Raw genomic sequence first — 24,258 nt, 5'->3', positions numbered from 1 at the left:
TCCACATATATGTGTTAATATACGATATTTGTTTTTCCCTTTATGACTTACTTCACTCTGTATGATAGTCTCTAGGTACATCCACATCTCTACAAATGACTGGATTTCATTCCTTTTTATGGTTTAAAATTTGTATGGAAACACAAAAGACCCCAAATAGCCAAAGCAGTCTTGAGGGAAAAAAACGGAGCTGGAGGAATCAGACTCCCTGACTTCAGACTATACTACAAAGCTACAGTAATCAATATGGTACTGGCAGAAAAACAGAAATATAGTTCAATGGAACAGGATAGAAAGCCCAGAGATAAACCCATGCACCTATGGTCAATTGATCTATGACAAAGGAGGCAAGGATATAAAGTGGAGAAAAGACAATCTCTTAACAAGTGATGCTGGAAAAACTGGACAGCTACATGTAAAAGAATGAAATTAGAACACTCCCTAACACCACAAGCAAAAGTAAACTCAAAATGCATTAAAGACCTGATTTTTTTAATTAGTCCAATTCTTATCATAATTCCTTGAAAACTCATTCCCAGGAACTTCAAATATTTTTGTCCTCAACCCTCTAAAAGTTAGTGGCCTCATGAGTACTTTGATTTTCTTTCCAGCTCTCCCAAAGCACTTTACTCTGAAGAACATATCCATTCCCATAGCCTCAACCATGACAACTTATCTTTATCTGAGTGTTTACCATCAAAATCACCAAATTCACAGAGTTTAATTCTGTAAAAATATTCACTACAAAACTGACAATTTATAAAAATTAGTCTCCACTTAAACATCCCTCCCTACTTAAAACAAAGATCTCCTAATCCATTGAGAAAATTGAGGCAACATTCACTGGTTATCATATGTAAACCTCTATTAGCACCATGAAATACAAGAGCAAATCTACTTCAGGATAGAATTGCACATCTTGCAAAAGATGCAGGATTTCATGATGTCAAAGCACAGTTAAAACACTTGCAAAGCCACTCATATGAGAGAATCTGGAAGAATTACTCCAGTGAACAAATGAAGAAGATAAATTTACAAGGATGATGATACAATAGCAACTTCAAAAACTTCACAGAAAATTATTTGAATAACAAAAAATTAAGATTACTGGGGAAAAAATGATGAATCCTCATATATGTTTTGCACATTTTGCCCTCTTCATAACTGTGTTGTAATGGTAAAACAGAGAGCTTGAGTAGCCAAAACAATTTTGAAAAAGAACAAGTTAAACGTCTTTCAAGCTTATCACAAAGATACTATAATCAAAACAATGTGGTATTTGTATAAATACAGACAGCTAGACCAATGGAATAGAATTAGAGAGCCCGGAAATAAACCCTCACAATCACAGTCACTTGATTCCTGATGAGGGAACCAAGACCATTCAATGGGAAAAAAGACAGCATTTTCAAAACGATTTTGGGAAAACTGGATATCCACATGCAAAAGAACAAAGCTGTACCCTTACCTTACACCATACACAAAAATTAACTCAAAATGGATCAAAGATCTAAATGTGAGGGCAAAAACTATAAAAGTCTTAGAAGAAAACACAGAGTAAAAGCTTCATGACATTGCATTTGGCAGTAATTTCTAGCAAATTTAGGGGAAAAAAATTTTTCCTCCACCTTCTTGGGATCCCTGGCTAGGTTTGAAAATTAAACTGACCAAGACAGAGTAACAGGAGAAAGCATACACATTTATTTAATATAAGGAAATCAAGATCTGAACAAACAGTTAAACCTGAGTATTTTTATGCTAGGTTTGATGACGAGTGTCTAGTCATGGAGAAATATAATAGGGCAAGGAGTATGAGGTGCGTATAGTAAACTGGGGGTAACTTAGCAAGGCCCATTTGGATTTTTGGTGGCATCTCGTTGTCTTTGGAGATAAGGATGCTCCTTTGCTTCATACAGGGAGACCACTTCCCACATAAGGACTTTATGACTTACTTCATGGGTGAAAGCTTAGGGGAGGGTCAAAGTAACCTTCCTACTTCTGCTGTTTTCTCAAACTCTTTCAACTTAAAAGATTAAATATGCCAAGGTGCCATACTTTAGTGTAGCATGTTCTGAACCCCATCAGATATGACACCAAAGGTACAGCCAACCAAAGTTAAAATAGATAAATTGGACTACATCAAAATTTAAAACGTCTGTGTTTTAAATTTAAATCAAGGACACAATCAACAGAGTGAAAAGACAACCCATGGAATGGGAGGAAATATTTGCAAACCATATATCTGACAATGAGTTAAAACCCAAAATATACAGACAACTCCTAAGATTTAAGAACAACAACAGTAACAAAAACAACCTGATTCAAAAATGAGTAAAGAACCTGAATAGACATTTCTCCAGAGAAGACACATGAATGGCCAATAAGCACATGAAAAGATATACAACATCTCTAGTCATTAGGGAAATGCAAATCAAAACCACAATGAGTCTCCTGCTGCAGTGACACGAGTGGGAGCACCTGGACCGCGGGCTTGGAGTGACAGTTCTTGGACTGCTTTAAGAAATGGCAGACAAGCCCGACATGGCGGAAATTGCCGGCTTCAATAAGGCCAAGCTGAAGACGATGGAGACGCAGGAGAAGAACACCCTGCCAACCAAAGAGACCATTGAGCAGGAGAAGCAAGCGAAGTGAAATTTCCTAAGAACCTGGAGGATTCTCCACCCCCATCATCTTGGAGACCTTAGTCATGCTGTGGAGGAAGAGCCACCTGCAAGATGGACACGAGCAACAAGCTGCACCGTGAACCTGGGCACTCCGTGCCAATGCCACTGGCCCGTGGGTGTCTGAGGGGACCCTCCAATCGGACTGCTAAATTCTCGGTTTGCCCTGGGCTATGACAGAAAATTATTTGTATGATTAATGAAAATAAAACACACCTCGTGGCATGGAAGAAAAAAGAAAAAACCCACAATGAGACATCCACCTCACACCCATTAAGGTAGCTACTATAAAAAGGAAAAAAAAAAGAAGGAACAACTGTTGACAAGGATGTAAAGAAATCAGAACCCTTGTGCACTATTAGTGAGAATGTAAAATAGTGCAGTCACTGTGGAAAAGAGTACGGCGGTTCCTCAAAAAATTAAAAGTAGAATTTCCATATGATCCACCAAGTCTACATTTGGGGATACACTCAAAAGAAAGCATGGTCTTGAAGAGATATTTGTACACTCATTGTCCTAGCAGTACTATTCACAATAGCCCAAGGGTGGAAACAACCCAGTGTCCACTGACAGATGAATGGATAAACAAAATGTGATGTACACATACAACAGAATATTATTCAGCCATAAAAAAGAAAATTCTGACACGTGCTATATAATCTGTTTAAACCTAAAAGACATTATGCTAAGTAAAATAAGCCAATTACAAAAAGACAAATACTGTGTGATCGATTACACTTATAAGAAGTATCTAGGTAGTCAAAGTCACAGGAACAGAAAATACAATGGGGACTTCTCTATCAGTCCAGCAGTTAAGACTCTGCACTTCCACTGCAGGGGTGCGGGTTCGATGCCTGGTCGGGGAAGATCCCACATGCCCTGAGGTACAGCCAAAAAGGAAAAAAAAAAAAATACAATGGTGGTTTCTAGGAGCTAGGGGGAAGGAGACATGGAGAGTTGTTGTTTAATGGCTATGTAGTTTCAGTTCTGCAAGATTAAAAATTTCTGGAGATTGCTTGCACAACAATGTGAATATACTTAACACTATTGAGCTATACACTTGAAAATGGTTTAGATGGCAAATTTTATGTTATGTGCATTTTTTTAAGTATTTCTTTTATTTTTAATTTTTTATAAATTTATTTAGTTTTGGCTGTGTTGGGTGTTCATTGCTGCGCGCGGGCTTTCTCTAGTTGCGGAGAGCGGGGGCTACTCTTCGTTGCAGTGCACAGGCTTCTCATTGCAGTGGCTTCTCTCGTTGTGGAGCACAGGCTGTAGGCACGTGGGCTTCCATAGTTGCGGCACATGGGCTCAGTAGTTGTGGCGCACGGGCTTAGCTGCTCTGTGGCATGTGGGATCTTCCCAGACCACGGCTCGAACCCATGTCCCCTGCATTGGCAGGCGGATTCTCAACCACTGCGCCACCAGGGAAACCCCTGTTATGTGCATTTTACCACAATTTTTTAAAAAATATCAAAAAGAGTTCAGGGGAAACAATGATAAAAATCTAAAAGGACCTTGAGTTCAGACTGCTTGCCAAAAGAATCTTTAAATTTTCACTCCACGTTGAAGCGCCCAAGACTGGCTTCTTGGGGGCTTCCCTGGTGGTGCAGTGGTTAAGAATCCGCCTGCCAATGCAGGGGACATGGGTGAGCACATTCTTATGTCACCACCATGCCTATTAGCATTAGACAAATTGTCTCTAAATTTTAATCCTATACTTCTATTCGTCTGTTTATTGGTTTAAAAATGTAATTTATGTATAAATTAAATATATGCATTACTGTACTAATAAATCTTGATTTTGTCACATATCAGCTAATGTTCCTATGCCAGTTTCTTAACCTAACTTTGCTTCAGCTTCCTGATTCTTTAAATGGGAACACTAGTATATATATTAGGTGTTGTGAGAGTTAAAATAATTAATATATGCAGAGCATTTGTAACAGTACCTGGTAAACAATAAAATGTATGAAGTGCTAAATATAATTAGGGTTGTATCTATAAGAAGATGCACAAAAATAAACTTTAAAGAAAATAAGAAATATGAGTTAAATTTTATTTTAGTTTACTTATTAATGACATAAACTTTTTTGCCTTACTTAAAAATATTACTAATATCACTAATTTTAGCAAGAGAAATATGATTCAACATGTTCCATTGTTTTTGAAAGTCCGGATATAACATTTTGTGATACAGTGATTTGATGGACTGTTTCTAAATTTATTTTGGTTTTTGATTTTAATAACTGCCTAGTTGAAAAATATACTTCACAAAGAAACACAGGTCCTTGTGGAAAAAGTATACTCATATATAAGTGTTGATATCTGATCAATAAATTTCCATCTTCTATAATGTTACTTTTTTTTTACAAAATTAATGGAAGGTATTTAATATTTGTATTTTTCACAAATGGTCTTAAAACCTACCTAAAGTCTTCATTTGAAAGATTTTTAAACAGATTAGAAAGTTCAGTTTCACAGCCTTATTAACATTGAAATATAAGAGTTTTATAGGTAAAATAAATCAGTCAATCTCAGGAACAAAAATCACATAGTGATGAAAATATTTTTAAACATGTTTTCCAAATTATTTCTCCAAAGCATGAGCTTTCTTCAAAAAGCCGTTATTTTCTCATTTATGGTCAAAAACGTCACTTTCACTTCAAAAACACTGGTTAAGTGGGTATATTTTGTCAAAAAAAAAAATGCTGCTAGATAACATATCACCAATAGCCATTGTTTTTAGCTCATGACATACCTGAAAAAGAATCCAAACCAGGAGGGGGCATGCTGCCCTTCCATTTTTTTGTTGTTATTGTTGGCTTGAATTATTAGGATCATTTTGACCAGCAGTTTCTTTGCAGGAAATATTTTAAGTCACTTGTACACTTTAAGAGTGTTAATTTACCATAATCAGTAATGTAGTGCGTAAATCCATTTCACCAAGAATATATAAGCTGTAATATGTCACTGTCTGTTCAGATGACGTAGCCACCACCAACTCTGAGTTATAGAGCTCTCATTCCTCTTGCAGACCATGTGACACAGAATTATCTGCCTTACTGATTAAGTGATGGAGTCAGTATCAATCATATTAAATACTAGTAAAGCTTAGTTCATTTCCATTTTCTCAAAATAAAATCTAAATAGAGATTGAAGTTCTAATATTTTCTTCAGCCACCTCAAGGGATAGTCTTGCACATCCCTAGAATGTACACACCCTATTTTGCAAATGACACCACTAAGCTGTCTCATGCCAACAGTGCCACCACGTGGTTACAAAAGAATAATATGATTAATGTTTTTTCTCAGACCTCTATTCTTCCCATTAAGGAGACGCAAGCACTAACAGCTTTCCTCTTTCTGTCCTTCACTATCCTTATTATCAAACTCAAACATATTAATACATACACACACTTTTAAACTCCATTTCTCTCTTGTTTCACATATTCCCCCATGAATGTTCCTCTTCCTCACTCTTCTTTTTTTTCTGTGAATTGAAACATTAATCATTCCTTATAAGCATAAACATAGTTACTAGTCATATGCCAGAGATAGAAACTATCCATTTTCATCTAAAATTAAACAACAAGTACCAGTATTCTCAATTTCAAAAGCTTTTATAGATTCTTAGATGGCTCTTTCAGAATTAATATTTTTCACTTAAACTTCTACCCACATCTTCATCTTCTCCTAATTGTATCTGTTTGCCTTAAACATTAGCATTCAAAAAACATGTTTCCATCTTTTTCCTATTCAATTTTGATATCACTCTGTTTCAGGAGTTTCCGGTTCCTGGTAAGATGGAGTAAGCACAATCCACTCTGCCTCTCCCACTAAATGCAGCTGTAAAACCTGGACAAAATGTGTGAAACAGCTACTTGAGAACTCTGAGATGTAAACAGTAATGGGAAGATTGGAAAAGCAGACCACCATCTGAAGTACCACCAAACCAAAAATTACCAAGTGGCAATTTTTTCATTCTTTTTTCCTCTGGTATCTCCCAGCCTGAGCACAGTGCAGCCTGAAACCCAGAAATTAGTATCAGCACAAACAGAGAGCTCCAGAAGAAGCCCTTAGATCTGCCTCAAGCAGTGAAAAGAGAACTCTAACACTGAAATAAGAGAGTGTGTAAATTTTCCTCATCTTTTTTTTTTCTTTTCTGTCTTCTCACACTTCAGACCCCAAGCAATGCAATGGTTGTGGTAGCAGCAGCACCTTTGGGAGACCACTGAGTGGGTAGAGTGTTGGGGGTCCTTCTCCTCTAATCAGTGGAGCTGTAATTCCAAGAAGGTGGGGTGACTCCCGCGTGATTTTTACTCTCTCTCTGTCCTCCAAGCAGTTGGCCCTGGATGTGTATGTACATAGTCACAAATATGTGCAGCAGGGCAGGATTAATGAAAGCCTTAGCTTTCTAGCTAACGAAGCAAAAGGGGGACACACAGGGAACAAGTATCTGTAGATTGCAAAGGAAGGAGACCAAGAAAGTGACCCCATAAAGTTACTCATGAACTCCTAGATGTCACCCCTAACTGTCCATGCCTGGATGTGATCTTAATCAGCATTTCAAAGAATTTAAGAACCAAACATCCAGAAAGGCAACTGCGTACATCACAGGCTGACCCCTGGGTGGCACACATGTGACAGATCTAATTGGAACTGCAAAGTCTTTAAAATCTGAACTGACGTTGGAACTATAGCCCGCAGAAGGCAGATTGGAACTTAGAGCCTGAACCTAACCAGGTCAATTGCCTAGTAAACCAAGAATATCTATGTTTTCAAATAGGATTTAAATGAGGTCAAGGGTCTCCCAATGTAACATATGAAATGTGCAGGATACAATTCAAGATTACTCAGCATATGAAGAACCAGGAAATCCTCAATGACAATCAACAGACAGCAACCTCAAGATGACACAGGGTTATGATCTCAATTGTGTTCCCGCAAAATTCATAGTTGAAGCCCTAACCACCAGTACCTCAGGATGTGACTATATTTGGAGACAGAGCCTTTAAAAAGGAGAATAAGTTAAAATAAGGCCATTAGGGTTGGCTCTAGTTCAATGTAATCACTGTCCTTATAAGAAGAGGAAACTTAGACATACAGAGAGACACCATGGATGCCTCTGTACAGAGAAAGACCACATGAGACACAGTAGGAAAACAGCTGTCTGTCTGCGAGCCAAGGAGAGGGGCCTTGGGAGACATCAAACCTGCTAGCACCTTAATCTTGGACTTCCAGCCTCCAGAACTGTGAGAAAATAATTTTCTGTTGTTTAAACCACCCAGTCTACGGTATTTTGTTAGGGCAAACTAAGCAAAGTAATACACACTGATATTATAATTTTCTGGCAAAGACTTTAAAACAGCTGTTTTTAAAATGCCACAATAAGCAATAGCAAGTATTCTTGAAACAACTGGAAAAGTAGAAAATCTCAGCAAAGAAATAAAAAAATTGAGTGGAAATTTTAGAAATATAAAGTACAATAACCAAAAATATATATATATATAAATAAACTCACTAAATGGACTCTGAGATGACAGGGAAAACAGTGAATCTAAAAATAGATCAATAAAACTCATCCAATCTAAACAACAAAAGGAAAAGAGACTGAACAAAAATTAACAGTCACAGGGACCTGTGAGAAAAAAAAAGTCCTAAAATTAAGGTCACTTGAGTCCCAAAAAAGAAGAGAAGCAAGATGGTGCTTAAAAAAAAAAAAAATTGAGGAAATAATGGCTAAAGACTTAATAATAACGACTTAAACCTACAGATTCAATAAGCTAAGCAAAACTCTTATAGGAGAAACTCAAAGAAATCCATACACAGGCACATCATAATTAAACTTTTGCAAACTAATAAAGAAAAATATCTTTAATGCAGCCACAGAGAAATGATGCCTTACCTATAGGAGAAATTCAAATGACAGATTTCTTAACAGAAACCACAGAAGATAGAAGAACTGGAGTTCTTGGAAATGATACCAAAAGCATGACTCATAAAAAAATTATAAGGTGAACTTCATTAAAATTAAAAACTTTGCTCTGCAAAAGACATTATTAAATGATTGAAGAAACAAGTTACAAACTAGAAAAAAGTATTTTCAAATTAGATATCTGACAAGAGCTATGTAGATATAGATATAAAGAACTCTCTAAACTCAATGTTAATTTTAAAAACCCCATTTTTTAAAAAAATAGACAAAAGAACAGATACTTCCTTAAAGAAGATACAGTTGTGGCAAATATGCATATGAGAAGATGTTCAACATAATGAGGCAGTAGAGAAGTGCAAATTTAAAGTATAAGATGCCACACTACATACCTATTAGAATGGCTAAAATAATTTTTTTTAATTTTAATTAATAATAAGCACTTGTGAGTATGTGGAGCAACTGAAACTCTTGAACATTGCTGGTAGGAATGGAAAATGGCACAGCCACACCGGAAGACAGTTTGGCAGTTTCTTATAAAATTAAGCATATATATATTGTATGACTCAGTAGTTCTACTCCTGGACATTTCCCCTTGAGAAATAAAATCTTGTATTCACAGAAAAATCTGTATATGAATGTTTATTCTCAATTACCAAAAACTGGAAACCCAAATGTTCTTCAACCGTAAACTGGATAAACAAACTTTAGTATATTCACACGATGAAATACTACATAACATTAAAAAGAAACAAACTATTGATACAGGCAACAATATGGATAGATCTCAACAGAATTATGCTGGGTGGAAAAAACCAGTCCCCAAAGATTCCATTTATGTAACCGTCTTGAAGTGACGGAATTACAGTGATAAAGAATAAAACAGATCAGTGGTTGTCAGGGTTAGGGACAGGGCTGTTATTTTAAAGGAATATCACAAGGTAGTTTGGGGGAGCACTGCAACTGTCCTGTATCCTGATTATAGAGGGGGTTACATAAATCATACATGTTAAAATTCAAAGAACTATATACCTGACAGTCAATTTTCCTCTACGGTAATTTAAGAAATGAAATCAATCAATGAAAAGTATACTCTTCTGTTTTACTTAGCTATTCATTTGGTAACATTATTACTCTTCCAAAATTTGTATTGCCAGTTATCAGTTACATTGTTGGAAAAATGAGCCTTTGTCAACTAGCCTAGAAAATCTAAACACAACTTATCACACTAGTTTTAGGGAAAAACATATTTCGAGTTTCCATCATTCCTTGACAATGAAGGATAACTTCAATTCAGAAGGCAGAGAAGCAAGATGAGGGCCAAGTGAAGACTAAGATGAAGGTACGCAGAGAGAGTGGTGCCAGAAGAGCTAACCAAACAAAGTGAGCGGGTGTGGGTCCTCCAGGAAGAAAGGAGAGACTTCCTCAGACGGAATACATCAGACCTGAAGGGAGTTTGAGCTTTCAATTAGTGGCTCATTTACCTGAAAGCACCTGAGGAGAATGTTGCAGAAAGAAAGAGACTGATCTTTTCAGTCACCACATTTTATGATAGCTTGACTACTCTCCCCCACCTGTTTTAGCCAGTTCAGGCTGCTATCACAGAACACCACAGACTGGGTGGCTTCTAAACAACAGAAATGTATTTCTCACAGCTCTAGAGGCTGGGAAGTCCGAGATCAAGGCTCCAGTAGATTCAGTGTCTGCTGAGAGCCTGCCTCCTGGTGCAGGCAGGACACCTCACTGTGTTTTCACCTGGCGGAAGGGGTGAGGGAGCTCTCTGGAGTCTCCTTATAAGGCCACTAATCCATTAGTGAGGGCCCTGCCATCATGACCTAATCACTTCCCAAAGGCCCAGCTCCTAATACCATCATCTCCACGGGTAGGATTTCAACATGAATTTGGGGGAAACATAAACTTCAGCAGTTATGGTAAATTCTAGAGATAATGTTTTTTATCTCAGATATATAAACATATATATACACATAGACACATAATACATATATTATGTGCAGTTAGGAGTTCAACATATGAATTTGGGGGGCCACCAGCAACAGTAGTTATGGTAAATTCTAGAAATAACCCTTTTTTTTACCTCAGATACATAAACATATATATACATATACACATATACATGCATAACATGTATATATATTAGGTGTAGTTAGGACCTCAACATATGTATTTTGGGAGAACACAAACGTGAGGAGTTATGGTAAATCCTAGAAATAACAATGTTTTCCACATCTGTGTAAACATATATATGCATATATACATATACACACACATATATATGCACACACACTGTACATAATATACATCTTATGTGCCACGTGGGTGAGGACGACAGGGCCTGGCCGCGAGGAGAAGCGCGGGAAGCACACGCAGGGCCTACCTGTCCCAGGGATCTTAGGGGAGGCGCCTTCCGCAGCGGCTGTTTCAAGGTGTGAGCAGACGCTTGGGAAGAAGGAGCTAATCATTCGGGCGAGAAGGTTCTTAGGACGCGGTCTGGGGGTCGTGGTCCAGCCCACAGTCTGGTAGGTCCTTGAGGGCTCGAGCGGAGAATCTGACAGAAACGTGCATTTTAGATGTGCAACTTAGACAGGGGTTGCTGTCTAAGTCGACGTCGCCGCGGGAACGGCCAACGGCCGGAGGCCCGAAGACAGAGCAAAGCCCTGGGAAAATGGAGTCGATCCCGCAGACCGTCAGCTTCTCGCGGTACCTTGAGGCGGGATCATCCAGAGGTCATGACCTCAGGTTGACCCGGAGGTGGACCAGGAAGTGAGGCTCCTCGCCCTCCCCTGGCTTTGGAGTGCCCGCCCACAGTTCCTTCCCACAGTGGGAGCCGTTTTCAAGGACGCAGCTTTGAGAGAGTGGGGTGCCACTGAGACCCTTTGGATGGTGTAGGTGACTGGACCCCATTAAAGCCTTTCTATAAACTTGAGATTCTGGCGAGCAGGGGTGGAGATCTACTTGCAAGGATGAGCAAATAGCATGTTATCATCGTTTGTATAAATAAAAATATTTTTAGTTAAAAGAAAAATATATATGTAATTAAAATTACGATAAAAGTTGACATTCGTGCTTTCCTGGTGGCGCAGTGGTTGAGAGTCCGCCTGCCGATGCAGGGGACACGGGTTTGTGCCCCGGTCCGGGAAGATCCCACATGCCGTGGAGCGGCTGGGCCCGTGAGCCATGGCCGCTGAGCCTGCGCATCCGGAGCCTGTGCTCCGCAACGGGAGAGGCCACGACAGTGAGAGGCCCGCGTACCGCAAAAAAATAAAAAAAAATATATATATACACCCTGTGCCCTCCCCCCGGTCTGCACCCCTACTGTTCTAACCAGGGGAAGACAGCCACATGCCATGAGGCTTTTCGAGCAGCCCTGAGCAGAGGCCCTCCTGGAGAGGGACTGAGGCGTCCCATCAACAGCCAGCAGCTGGGTAAGCAGACCCCTGTGATGGCCACCTCCAAGGTGAATTCTCCAGCCACGGCCAAACCTTCAGAGGTCCAGCCAACATCTTATTGCAGCCTCATGAGAAACCCCACGCCAGAACAGCCCAGCCAAGCTGCTCCTGGATTCTGAAGTCACAGAAACCGTAAAGGTTAGTACATAATTATTGCTGCTCTAAGCCACTAAGTTACGCAGCATTAGATAACTAATGCAAAGCCTATAGGCATCAGACTTCACATACATTATCCTATTTAATTCTCATAAAGTAGAACATCTCATTTTACAGCTGAGGAACCTGCTGCCTGGAATTATTGAAGAATTTATCACATGGTCATGGGAGCTGGTCCACAGCCCTGCTGGGCTTTATACTCAGGATAGGTTATGTAGGTCATATGACTACATGTCAGGCCCTGGGGACACAGTCATGGAAACTGGTGAGTGAAGTGTTGATCAGAGGGAGAGGCTCCTGAACAGGAGAAGGGGAAACATCATCAAGTTCTGTGGGAAGAATGGAAGGAGCTAAATTAGCAACGTCAGTAGCAAGTCTGCAGGTCAGCTTGAACTTGAGGGTAAGGAATGAGAACTTTGGCAAAGAGGAAAGCAAAACAAGGTGAGAAAAATAATATAAATAAATAAAATTCAAAAAAAATACCCAAAAATGGTTATATCCTTTTAATAGCAAATGAGAGGGTAGCCAGGGACACAGTAGGAATCAGTCCAAGTGGAGTAAGAGTCTCTATCAAAACTACACCGCTCATTTTCTGTTACTAGTTGCCCTGGCAATAGGATCCCCACCTTATTGTAATGATATTTAAATGAGAAAAGTGCATGATACTCACATGTGTCTAGTTACCTTCACCTTCTTAGGAGGTCTGAGTAAAATTTGGGCAGAGTTTTGTCCCAGAAAAAGAATTATACCAAAAAAGGAAACTAGGAGAATATGACTCATGGTCTGGGGCTCAGCCTCCCAGGAAGATCTTCCAGATACCCCTGATCTGTTTCTTTCCCTCATAACGCTGGTAGGAGTCAGTGTTAAGTAATAAGGCTTGCACCTTTTCATGTCTGGTGCATTCTGGTTTTAATCTAAAGGAAACCCTGTAAATCAGGGCCCCAGCCTGCCCAGCTGCTCCCTCCCAGAACTCTGTGTGAGGGATTAGAATCCTGTAGGTGCCCTGCTGTTTGGACAGCTCTGCCGGCTTTGACCATTCCTGAGAGTCGGGCTGGCTAAAAAGAGTATATTTGCTTCCTAGAGCTGCCATGACAAAATACCGTAAACTGGGTAACTTAAAACCACAGAAATATATTATCTTATAGTTCTGGAGTCTAGAGTCTGAAATCAGGATGTCAGGAGAGCCGTGCTCTCTCTGAAGTCTTGTGTAGGGGGATCATTCCTTGACTCTTGCTCGCTTCTGGTGGTTTTCTGGCAATCTTGAGTGATTCCTGACTGCCAGCTGTAGCACTTCAACCCCCGCCTTCATTGTCACATGGCCATTTTCTCTGTATGTGTCTATGTGCCTTCTAATTAGGACACCGGTCATATTGGAGTGGAGCCCACCCTAATGACCTCATCTTAACTGGATTACATCTGGATTACATCTGCAAAAAAAAAAAAAAGATGTAAGGTCACATCCTGAGGTATTGGGGGTTAGGATCTCTGCAGGAGAATGTGGTGGGGTAGGGGCACAGTTCAACCCATAGCGGAAAGGAAGTAGGACCCACAGTCAGGAGAAATAGGCCAATGGAGAAATGACCCAAAATGAATACCCCAAGGTGATTCACACTTTATATACACCCACCTGCACCCCCGTGACAGTCCTTCTTCCCTTAGCTCCTCACGTCCCTTGCAGTCCTCACAACACTACAGTTAATCTAAGAGATAAGGTGCCAGGCTGCAAGGATGAAGATTTGGCTTGGCAGGACTCTGCCTCTGGCTGAGTGTGTGACTTTTCCAAGTTGCCCACCTGTGCACCTGATCAGTGACCTTCAGATGAGTGTCCCTCAAACATACAGCAGCTCGTGAGTCACTTGAGCTTTGGTCAGGCATTCACGCTGGGCAGGAGTTTCATCAGCACAGCAGACAGGTTACGCCCTAGACAGGCTCTGGGTCTCAGGTGCATTTTCTAGCTCCCATCGTCACATCTGCAACTGATCCTTTAGGAAAGGGAATAGGCAAAAGGAACTCTAGTCCAAAAATACTTAGGGGACAATATGGAAATGGCATGCATCACTCCTGGTCACATTCCATCGTCCAGAATCAGCTACATGGTCACACTCAGAATCCAGGGATGCTGAGAAACGGTTTCTAGCTGGGTGGCCATGTGTCCGGTTAAAAATCAGGAGTTCTATTATTAAGGTAAAAGGCTAGAATGAATATTAGTGAAAAACTGTCTGTTGCATTCTTTATACATGTTTTTTTATATTGTGAACTTCTGTGCCATAATTTTTGAAAATTTTATTTTAACATTTGCATAGTTTTCAACCACATAGTTTTATAATAACATCATTATTTTCCTCTTGTTAGACATTTATAGTGTTAAACTTTTGACATTAGAAGTAATGCTACAAAGAAAAAACTCACCAATCTTTGTGCAATTCTCTGATTATCTCCTTATGATAATCTCCTGAAAGGTTTTCCTGAGGCCCCTTGACCCAGGTCTTTGATCCAGGGACCAAATTAGCCTGAAGAACTGCTGATCCAGGTCATCTTTGAGAAAAGTGAGTTTCCTATGGTCTTAGCACATTCTGCCCTTCCCCCATGCCACCTTGCTTTGTCCAGCTCTTCTTCTAGGCCCAGGGCTGGCTACCAGCAGCAAGCTACTTGCTTGGGAGATAATTTGTAGCCAGATGTGCCATTGCTAGATGTTTTCAGAGGGTTTGATTTGAAGGGTTTGCCTTGAAATTGTGTCCCGTGCATCCTTACTATTTTTACTCATCAACTGTATTTGCACCCTGCTTCACAATTTACAAGACGCTTAACTACACATGATCTCATTGGCTGGGTCCAACAGTGATTTTTCTGAAACACAAATCTGATACTACCACTTTCATGGCTTAAACTCTTTGAAGAACCCTTGGCATTCTCCGATTCAAATCTAAATTCCTTAACATGATTTATAAATCTCTCTGACTGACACATCAATTAGCTTTTACCTAATAATAATAATAACTTAATGGATGAAAACAAAAGCCATTTATTTAGCTTGTGATTCTGTGGTGCTTTGAGCCAGTATCAGCAGGGCTCACTTATCCATCCATGGGCAACTGCAGGTCAGCTGTGTGACTCTGTTTCTGAAGATAGCTGGCTGTAGACTGGGGTGACCAAGAAACTGTGGCAAGCATCTCTCATCATCCATGAGGATACCCTGGACCTAATAGAATGTCATTGTTGGGCTTCCCTGGTGGCACAGTGGTTGAGAGTCTGCCTGCCAATGTAGGGGACGCGGGTTCATGCCCCGGTCTGGGAAGATCCCACATGCCGCGGAGCGGCTGGGCCTGTGAGCCATGGCCACTGAACCTGCGCGTCCGGAGCCTGTGCTCCGCAATGGGAGAGGCCACAACAGTGAGAGGCCCGCATACCGCAAAAAAAAAAAAAAAAAAAAAAAAATGTCATTGTAAGGTTCCAAGAGTAGCAAAAAGCTTCCATGTACAAACATTTTTCAAGCCTCTTCTTGTGTCACATTTGTTCATTTTTCATGGGCCAAAGCAAGTCCCACAGTCAACTCAGAGATGGGAATAGACTTCCCCTGTTAATAGGAGGAAAAGAATCTGTGGCCATTTTTACCATCTACCACCTCTTTCTCGAGTCTCGTCTCTTTTTGTCCCTACTTTCATCTCTATGGACTCTGTTCCAGGCAAATGGAACTGTTCACAACTCCCTCACCCTGCCTTGTTTTTTAGGCTTTTGCTCATGCTAATGCCTTTCCTGCTCTGTCTTCCCACTATTCACCTAGGCAGCTCCTGCAGGTCCCATCCTGGTGGTCCTTTCCAACAGGAAGCCTTCTCTCATCTCCAGCTCCCTGTGCTTCCTCTTATAACCCTTACCACACTCTGTTACAAATGTCTGTTTTCTTGTCCATTTACCCCACAAGACTATAAGGTACTTGAGAGCAAGATGTTTTCTGATGCATACTTGGTACCTAGTGTCATACAGTAGGAAGCACAAAGCTATTTGTTGGTCAACTGATCAACTGCATATGAATGAAAGAAAATAGATGTAGGAAAGCCTTTTGCAAATCTGCAGACATTTACTTCACAATGATGGAATCTTTGGGCTGGAAGGGACCTTAGCTATCTTCCTGTCTATGCATAAATCCTTAGAATAACATTGTTAAAAATTGCTTCTAAGTCCACTGGGCACATCCCTTCTAAGGGATGAGAAACTCAGCTCTTCATCACAGATAATTCTATTGCTGAACTGTTTTCAGGCTTGAAACTTTTTCTCTCCAGTTGAACCCAAATCTATCTCCCAGTAACTCCTACCTGTTGCCCAAGACCTTCCATCCGAAGCCTCAAAGGTAAAGGTAATCTGTTTCCCATGCATCAGGCCTCTTCATCTGAGATCTAGCAACTGTTGCTCTTAGTATATTCTCACAACCCTCACCATCCTGGTGGCCTTCCTCCTGGCATGCCCAAGTGTGTGTCTGTTTTTCCTGGAAAATGACATTCAGAACTGGACAGGATATTCCCCTGGAACTGGGGGATGCACCTCTTGGTAAACCATTTGTCAAGACCATGATGGCAGCCACGAAGTTTAGGAGTGCTGGGAATTGTAGCTCCCACAAGGATGGAACTCAACCCTGAACCAAAACATTAGGATGACATTTCTAACTCAACACAGGCACTGGCAGGAGGAAAACCTGAATGTTTTTTACTTGTTCTTATCATTCGTATCCAGGTCAAGGCCCCAAAAGGCCAAATTTTCCAGACTTCAAATACCTCTGATAAAAAGAGGGAAGGGGTGTTGAGGTGTGTTCCATCATGAATAGATCACAAGCTTCGGAAGGAAACAAACATGGACTGGATAACAAAATGCTTTAGATGCCTGTGTTAGGAAAGGGAGTTAATCCCCTAGGGTTTGCATTTCCTCATCACCTCCTGGGCTACTGTTAGGATCATGTGTGTGTAATTAGAGCTAACATTTGTTTGGAACTTGTCATATGTCAAGCCGAGTGTGTACACACATTTTATACATTTTAACATGTGCCTACCTTTACCAAGAAGGTTCTGTTATTATGCTCATTTTGTAGAAGAGGAAACGGAGGCTCAGAATGTTAAAGTGATTTGCCCAGTGTCACAGAGCAGGTGAGTGGCAGTGCTGGGCCATAAACCCAAGTCTTTCCAGCTCCAGACTACAGGCACCCAGTGAACCCTCAAGCCATCTTGGTACCTGCAATTCCACATCAAAAGTCAGAGGAATGGGTGATTCCTGTCCCTAGATGGTGACTGACGTGAGCTGCTGCAGCTCAGTAACCACAGGGCTCACACAGCCACCGTGCTCAGCCCTCAGTGGTAAAAGCCTGGCAAAGATGCTCAGCTCAGAACAATATGCCATCAGTCTCTTGGGGTTTGGCAGCAGTGACCAGTTTTGTTGCTATACTGGCATACCTTCCCAGAGATAAAGTAGAAAGCAGGAAAAAAAAATTTTTAAGGGAAAAAGAAAACCCACCCCTAAGTGTTATTTTGCTAACAGCCTCAACTTTGTAATAAATAAAGACTGCAAGTGGGAAGAAAATGCATAAAATGAAAATAAGCTGAATGAATCATGGAACACACTATGTACAATACATAAATATTCATGTTAAATGACCTTTTCCTCCAATTCCTGGTTCTCCTGTGTACACTTAGGGCTGAGTGGTTTTGTTCGGGAGGGCTTAGTTACTGACACAATTGCGTGTCACTTTTAGGAGAGCATGAGGAATAACTAAGAATGATTAGCACAGGTCCGAGTAACGTCAAATCCCAGTGTAAGCCCCAGGAGCTCAAGCACCCTCTCTGCCTTTGGCAAGGGAACAGTAATCCATCTCTTGGTCCTTCCCAGTCAACGGAAACTGAGCTGAGGGAGAAAACGGGAAGAAAATCCTTAATCTTAGCAACAGCAGGATCTGGTATTTTAGCTGTGGAGCTTAAAGAAAAAAACAAAACAAAACAAAAAGGCTTGTTGAAAAGTTCAAGTCTAGGTAACCAGTTTCTGAAAAAGTCTTTTGTATGAGTGGGGAGATGGGCTGTGAGGGCAAGAAGGAACGAGGGCCAGGCAGGGAGGGGCCCTGCTTTCCTGCCCGGGAGGGGGTGGGTTCCCTTCCTGTGGGAAGAATGTGGCTGCGTTGCTAAAGGCTGGTACAGACTGCCACGGTGCAGATGGGCAGGCCAGCAGAGGGAGGCCAGTGTGCCTGGAGGCTCAGCTGACTCAGGGGCCAACATTCTTTCCTTTGTTCCGCTCTGGCCTCCCAATGACCTTGAGGTTAAACTACAGTCAAGCCCAACGGCCATGATAACATGTATCTCACTCCTCTATGCGGCTATGAGCTGCTTCCCACCAAAGGCAACATTCTAAATGTGAGCTCTTGGAATTTCCAGAGCGATGAGTCGATGAGTCGGAATCTCGCTCTCTAAGTTACCCCAGCTTGTCCCCACCTGGGAAAGACATGGTGTGTGTAGTTTGTGTGTGAGTGTGTGTATTTATACCATGTTAGGTAATGATCTGCATGCCAAAATGGATCCTACATAAATAATTTTATATATAAGAACAGAATGACTTTAAAGTGCTAAATCTGGCTTTTTCCTGTGCCTCATGGACATAAATTCATTACATCAGCCTTTCCTTCAAACAAGGGTGTATAGTCCATGGAGTTAAAACTTTCTAAACTTTCTATAGCTCTGTGCATTTACTCCGGTTAATTCAATAAGTACTTCCTGAACACGTACTATGAGGCAGGAATGCCAACACAGCCAGTGTAGAGAAAAACAGAGACTCTGCAGTCAGACTGGATTCAATTTCTGGCTCTGCTACTTGGACCTTTGAGAACTTAGGTTAAAAAGTTGAAACTTTTGGTGCCTCAGTTTCTTCATCTGTAAAGTGAGGGTAACAATGCCTCAAAGGGCGACTGTGAGGGTTCATGAAGATGCATGTAGGACGCGTAGTAAAACAGTGTCTGGAATCCAAAATTCTTCGCAAGTGTTTGCTGGTATTAAATCTCAGATGCTACCTGCAGAGAGGGCACCCCCTGACAGGGAGCATCTTGGCAAGTCGAGGCCCCATTTCCCACCCCTCCAATAACCCAAAGAACGCTTACTCTTTCAAGAACCACTACTTTAGTGACTAGTAGCTTAAATCACATCTTCTTCATTATAGCATGGCCATATGCTACCAGAAATGGCAAAGACAAGATGATAGGAGTGCAGAAAGTGGAACAGGGTGCAAGAAGTATTTGAGCGTTCCTCAGAGAGGAGAAACAAAACTTAACTTTCGGGCTTCCCTGGTGGCGCAGTGGTTGGGAGTCTGCCTGCCGATGCAGGAGACACAGGTTCGGGCCCCGGTCCGGGAAGGTCCCACATGCCGCGGAGCGGCTGGGCCCGTGAGCCACGGCCGCTGAGCCTGCGCATCCGGAGCCTGTGCTCCGCGACAGGAGAGGCCACAACAGTGAGAGGCCCTCGTACCGCAAAAAAACAAACAAACAACTTAACTTTCCTTTTATACCAAAGGAAGCACAGACTTATTACGTGGGCTTGGGTGGGGACCACCTGTATAACCCTCTATTACTCCAGACAGGTCCTACTTCATGTGCTCAGCCCTCAATCATTGACAACTATTTCACTTTTGACCTAGAAAAGAGAAATACTAATAATCTTGGCTAACTTTCATTAAACACTTGATGCCCAGAACTGATAGCCCTTAATGCCATTTCATTGTTTAATCAGCTGAGCCACGCCGTGAACGAGTTTGTGCCGGATGTTTGACCTACACAGCCATCCCCACTCTCCTCCACTTTGCTCTCTGCCCTGGCAGGCTGGTCTGTACAGATTATATTGCCTCCTCTCATGTCCTCCAGCTTCTAGCTGGGTTTGGCCAGCAGGGAGCCTTAGGAGAGCAGAATTTTGGAGAAAGGAAGGAAAGTCAAGTCAGATTGCCCGCTGCCTCCCGTAAAGTCATTTCCGGTGGACTAAGGTCATAACTTTTCTCAGAGACCTTTTTTTTTTTTTTTTGCGGTACGTGGGCCTCTCATTGTTGTGGCCTCTCCTGTTGCTGAGCACAGGCTCCGGACGCACAGGCTCAGCGGCCATGGCTCACGGGCCCAGCCACTCCGCAGCACGTGGGATCCTCCCAGACTGGGGATCGAACCCATGTCCCTTGCATCGGCAGGCAGACTCTCAACCACTGCGCCACTGGGGGAGCCCTCAGAGACCTTTATTAAGAACCACTGCCCCATTTTCGTTCCTGTTCCTTCTTTCTCCCCTCTTTCCTAGTGGCTTAGGAGTGGCTTAGCTCTGTGCTGTTAACCTGGGTTCCCTCATTATCTAGGGTGGTTCCCTAAACCTTTCACACATCTATGATTTCTCCTTTTGTGAACAAGTCCTGTTTGAATGATCCTTATCTGAGTGCAGTACCTATTTCCTGTTGGGATCCTGATACACAGATACTATTATTATTCTCATTTTACAGGTAGGTCTAGAGGGGTAAAGCAACTTGTCCACCTCATAGCTAGTCAGTGGCAGAATTGGATTTCAAAACCAAAACTGTCTAAATCCAGAGCCCATGTTCTTAACTGCTGTACTGTAGCAGCGACAAACAGTTCTGGACAAGGCAGCCCAGCTGGGAAGCCTGGGAGATGCAGCCTCAAGCAACACCTCATGGAAACCTGCAGTAGGAAGAACTACATAGTACAGGCAGATTGAATACCTGTCAACTTCTTTATCAGGCAGGGGCTAGCACATGTGAACTGGGGGTGAAAGATGAACATACTGTTAGGTCTCCTTGTCCTGGGCAGAAAACATCTGCTGGTGCAGAGAGGCCGTGTGGAGCTGTCAGATCTCACTCACATTCAACTCTCGGCTGGGAATCACACTCCAGGGCGCCTTTGGCCTTTCTCTAATTGTCCTGGCCAAACCGTGAGAGGCTCCCATTGGGGCAGAGTCTTATTTAAAACAGCCAACCAGACCAGGACAGGCAATGATTGATTCTTCATCCAAAAGAAAAAGCAAGGCTACTTTTTCCCCTGAGCATCAAATTCATTCACTAGACCCCAGGAGAATTCATAGCGGGAACTAACTGAGGATGTCATTTTCATCTAAGCAGGACTGCCCTCCGCATGCTGGCTTCCATCTTCCACCTCAGGAAGCTCAATGATCTATATTTAATGCTGCAATACTGAGGCTTCCTCTGCAGAGTGAGGAATTTATCATCTCAGGCTTCAGATTAAACAGAGAGAATTTTTTAGCTAAAGTAGTTACGTATACACATTTCCATAAATGGTTTTATGATAAAATAAGAAGTCTACTTCCTCTGCCTAAAGCATAAAAAAAAAAAAAAGAGTTTAAGCAAAGACTCTCAACCATGCCTTCTTCCAAGGAGTTCTGTTATCTCTTGTCTCCATCTTGGCCCTCGCTGCCCTGAATCGTGTTTACAGGTCACCCCCTGCAGCGGAAAGTGAGATCCTTGTAGGCAGATCATGTGCCTCTTTCATCTCTGTGTCTCCAGCCCAGCCCAACACCTGGAACACAGCAGGCACTCTATATATATTGTGGGATGAAGAGACACATGGATGCCCCCAGAGCACCCTGCAAGGACTGTCATCAGAGTGTATTATCCAATTATATGTTGACTCATCAGCCTCACCCACAAAGGCAGACACCATATTTCATTTAATTTTATACCTCCTATGTTTGGAGCATCATGACTGCTCAAAACATGTTTTGCAGAAAAGTTGGTAAAACAGATGTAGCAAGCAAGAAATACAGCTTCGTTAACACTTACCTTCCTGCATTCCTTGGAGATACCTGTCCAGCTCCTTGGGTTGGTGTCTATGGGCTAAATGGTTGCAATTATATGACATTCTGGAAAAGACAAAAATATGGAGTCAGTAAAAAGCTCATTGGTTTCCAGAGTTTCAGGGGAGGGATGAATAGACGGAACACAGAGCATTTTTAGGAGGTAAAACTATTCTATTCGTGATACTGTGATGGTGGATACATGACATTATGAGTTTGGCAAAACCATAGAGTGTACAACAAGGAGTAAACTCTAAGGTAAACTATGGACTTTAGTTAATGTATCAATATTGGTCCATCAATTGCAACAAATGTATCACTAACGCAAGATGTTAATCATAGAGGAAGCTGAGGAGGGGGAGAAAAGGGGGTTTATGGGAACTCTGTACTTTGTTCTTAATGTTTCTGTGTATCGAAAGCTGCTCTAAAAATGTAGAGTTTGCTAATTTAAAAAATTATGCATCTTAGCTGGTCACTCAATATGGAAAATATAAGAATAGAGGGGCATTGGCTCAAGTAGGGGGCGTAGCCCCCCCTCCACTTTATATCCACAAACACATCTCAGGTCTCATTTTCCTTCTCTTGGGTCCCTGAGTCATTTGAAAACTTCTCGTTTCCCTCCCCCACCCCCCAGCTCCCACCTCCACTCCTGGCACCATAAATGTACCCTGAGTAGCTTGAACTAGCTCCTGGCTCTGTAGCCCAACCTTGAAACCCATGGATTCTTCTTGAGTCTTCTCATGGACCTCTGCACAACATACCTGATTTAAACTTTTCTCATTTTGGCTTGTCCACTGCATTCAATGAGAAATCCCTGTTTGGGCCCAACCATCTCCCATAAATTCCCATTCAGGACCAGTGCGTAGGGGAGATGAGATAGCCAAGGAATGCAGGGAGAAGGGAACATTAATTTTGAACTGGCTATATGTGAAGCCAGACTGTTTTCATATTCCAAAGTCACAGCCGAGACTCCTCAGCAATCCTGCTGATAAACACACCCTAACTGCCAACAAAGAATCGAAAAGAGAACTAAATAACCCCTTGAAGCAAACCAGAGCAGGTTAAATAAAAGCGGTGGTACCACAATTACTGGCAAATGTTTGCTGTGCAGAAGGGGTGCCTGTGAAACGCCGCAGGGCACCAAGACAGGGAGGAGCAGGTTCTACCAAGTAATGAAGTGCTTCCGAGCAGGAGCTGTGTCTAGAAGGTTTCTGAAATAAGCCACGGCTGCACCAGCTAAGGCTCCTGGGAAAGAGGAACAAACTCGCTCTTTGGCAGCAGGGAGGCGAGAAGCACAGCATCGCCATGGCTACCCAGCAGAGCCTCCCTCAAAGCCTTTCAGGAATCTCTACTATTTGTGGAAACTGGGTAGCATTCCCCAAAGGCCAGCATTCCTCCACTCTCCTGCACTTTCAGTGGTTGCCTCTCTTAACTTTCCTTCGATCCAATTAAAAAGCGAGAGTGGGCCCTTACACTCCGCTCATGCTGGGGACCCTCAGTGACACTCAGGTGGAATGCCTCCATCAGAGACCCCTGCACGGCGGAGGTGATCCCAGTGATTTCTGTTTGCCCCAAATCCCATATATTCACAGATCCCGATGTGGAACTTTGTTAGCATATGCTCTTAAATTCGTAACAGGATTGGAGGAAAAAAATAGACCCTCATTGATGTGACTGATGTGCCAATTAAGGACGCAAGTCTTTCTTCTTTTGCTTTCGGTGTGCTGTTTTCCCAACACAATCTCAGAGGGAGGTGAGTGACAAGTAATGTAATCTCTATTGTATATTTGCCACAAAGAACACTCAGTTAGAAACGTTCCCATGGGGGGCCAGCCGTGGATGTTAATCTGCATTTTTTCAAAGAAAGTAAGGAAAATGTGTAGATTGGTTTAATAAGGTAATGTTTTGGAAAACAATAGAAACTGATTTTTAAACTAGCTTAAGTTCTTATTAAATCCAGACTCTTCCAACCACCTAACAAAACAAATAAATCAAAAAAAAAAAAAAAACTTCTTAAAAGAGAGCCTGTGAGGTTTTCTGTTCAATGGTCCCCAACACTGCACATCTATTTGGCTTTTCTGGCCACTCTATCTCCATTATTCCAGAAGGGATCTCAATTCACTTTTAGAATGGTGTCTCTAAAATTGCTCCTTCTGCAACCTCTCTCCAAATATGAGGGTCTGTTGGGAGCTGCCAATGATCGTATC

At 41.9% G+C, this 24,258-nt stretch overlaps 2 protein-coding genes and 1 long non-coding RNA gene across 3 annotated transcripts in view; 1 reads left to right on the top strand and 2 right to left on the bottom strand.

The window, feature by feature from the left end:
* Window positions 1-24,258, bottom strand: part of LOC109549456 (uncharacterized) — a 663,670-nt gene that overhangs the window by 617,573 nt on the left and 21,839 nt on the right. Inside the window, exons 2-3 of the mRNA XM_073794754.1 lie at window positions 22,038-22,117; window positions 11,012-11,182 (exon numbers count right to left, since the gene is read on the bottom strand). Coding sequence (XP_073650855.1) covers window positions 11,012-11,182; window positions 22,038-22,116 — 250 coding nt within the window. The 5' untranslated portion in view covers window position 22,117. The remainder of the gene's footprint in view (window positions 1-11,011; window positions 11,183-22,037; window positions 22,118-24,258) is intronic.
* Window positions 2,524-2,652, top strand: LOC117308692 (thymosin beta-10-like). The gene has a single exon (XM_033843064.2). The coding sequence runs from the start codon at window positions 2,524-2,526 to the stop codon at window positions 2,650-2,652; it is 129 nt and encodes a 42-aa protein (XP_033698955.1).
* Window positions 12,728-20,263, bottom strand: LOC141276943 (uncharacterized). Its single transcript, XR_012327352.1, has 2 exons — window positions 14,032-20,263; window positions 12,728-13,666 (listed from the first exon to the last, which is right to left on the bottom strand). It is a non-coding gene; the product is annotated as an uncharacterized lncRNA (long non-coding RNA).

The sequence above is a fragment of the Tursiops truncatus genome, chromosome 17 (genome assembly GCF_011762595.2).
Source record: "Tursiops truncatus isolate mTurTru1 chromosome 17, mTurTru1.mat.Y, whole genome shotgun sequence".
Taxonomy (NCBI): domain Eukaryota; kingdom Metazoa; phylum Chordata; class Mammalia; order Artiodactyla; family Delphinidae; genus Tursiops; species Tursiops truncatus.
This window is presented reverse-complemented; position numbering and strand designations above follow the sequence as displayed.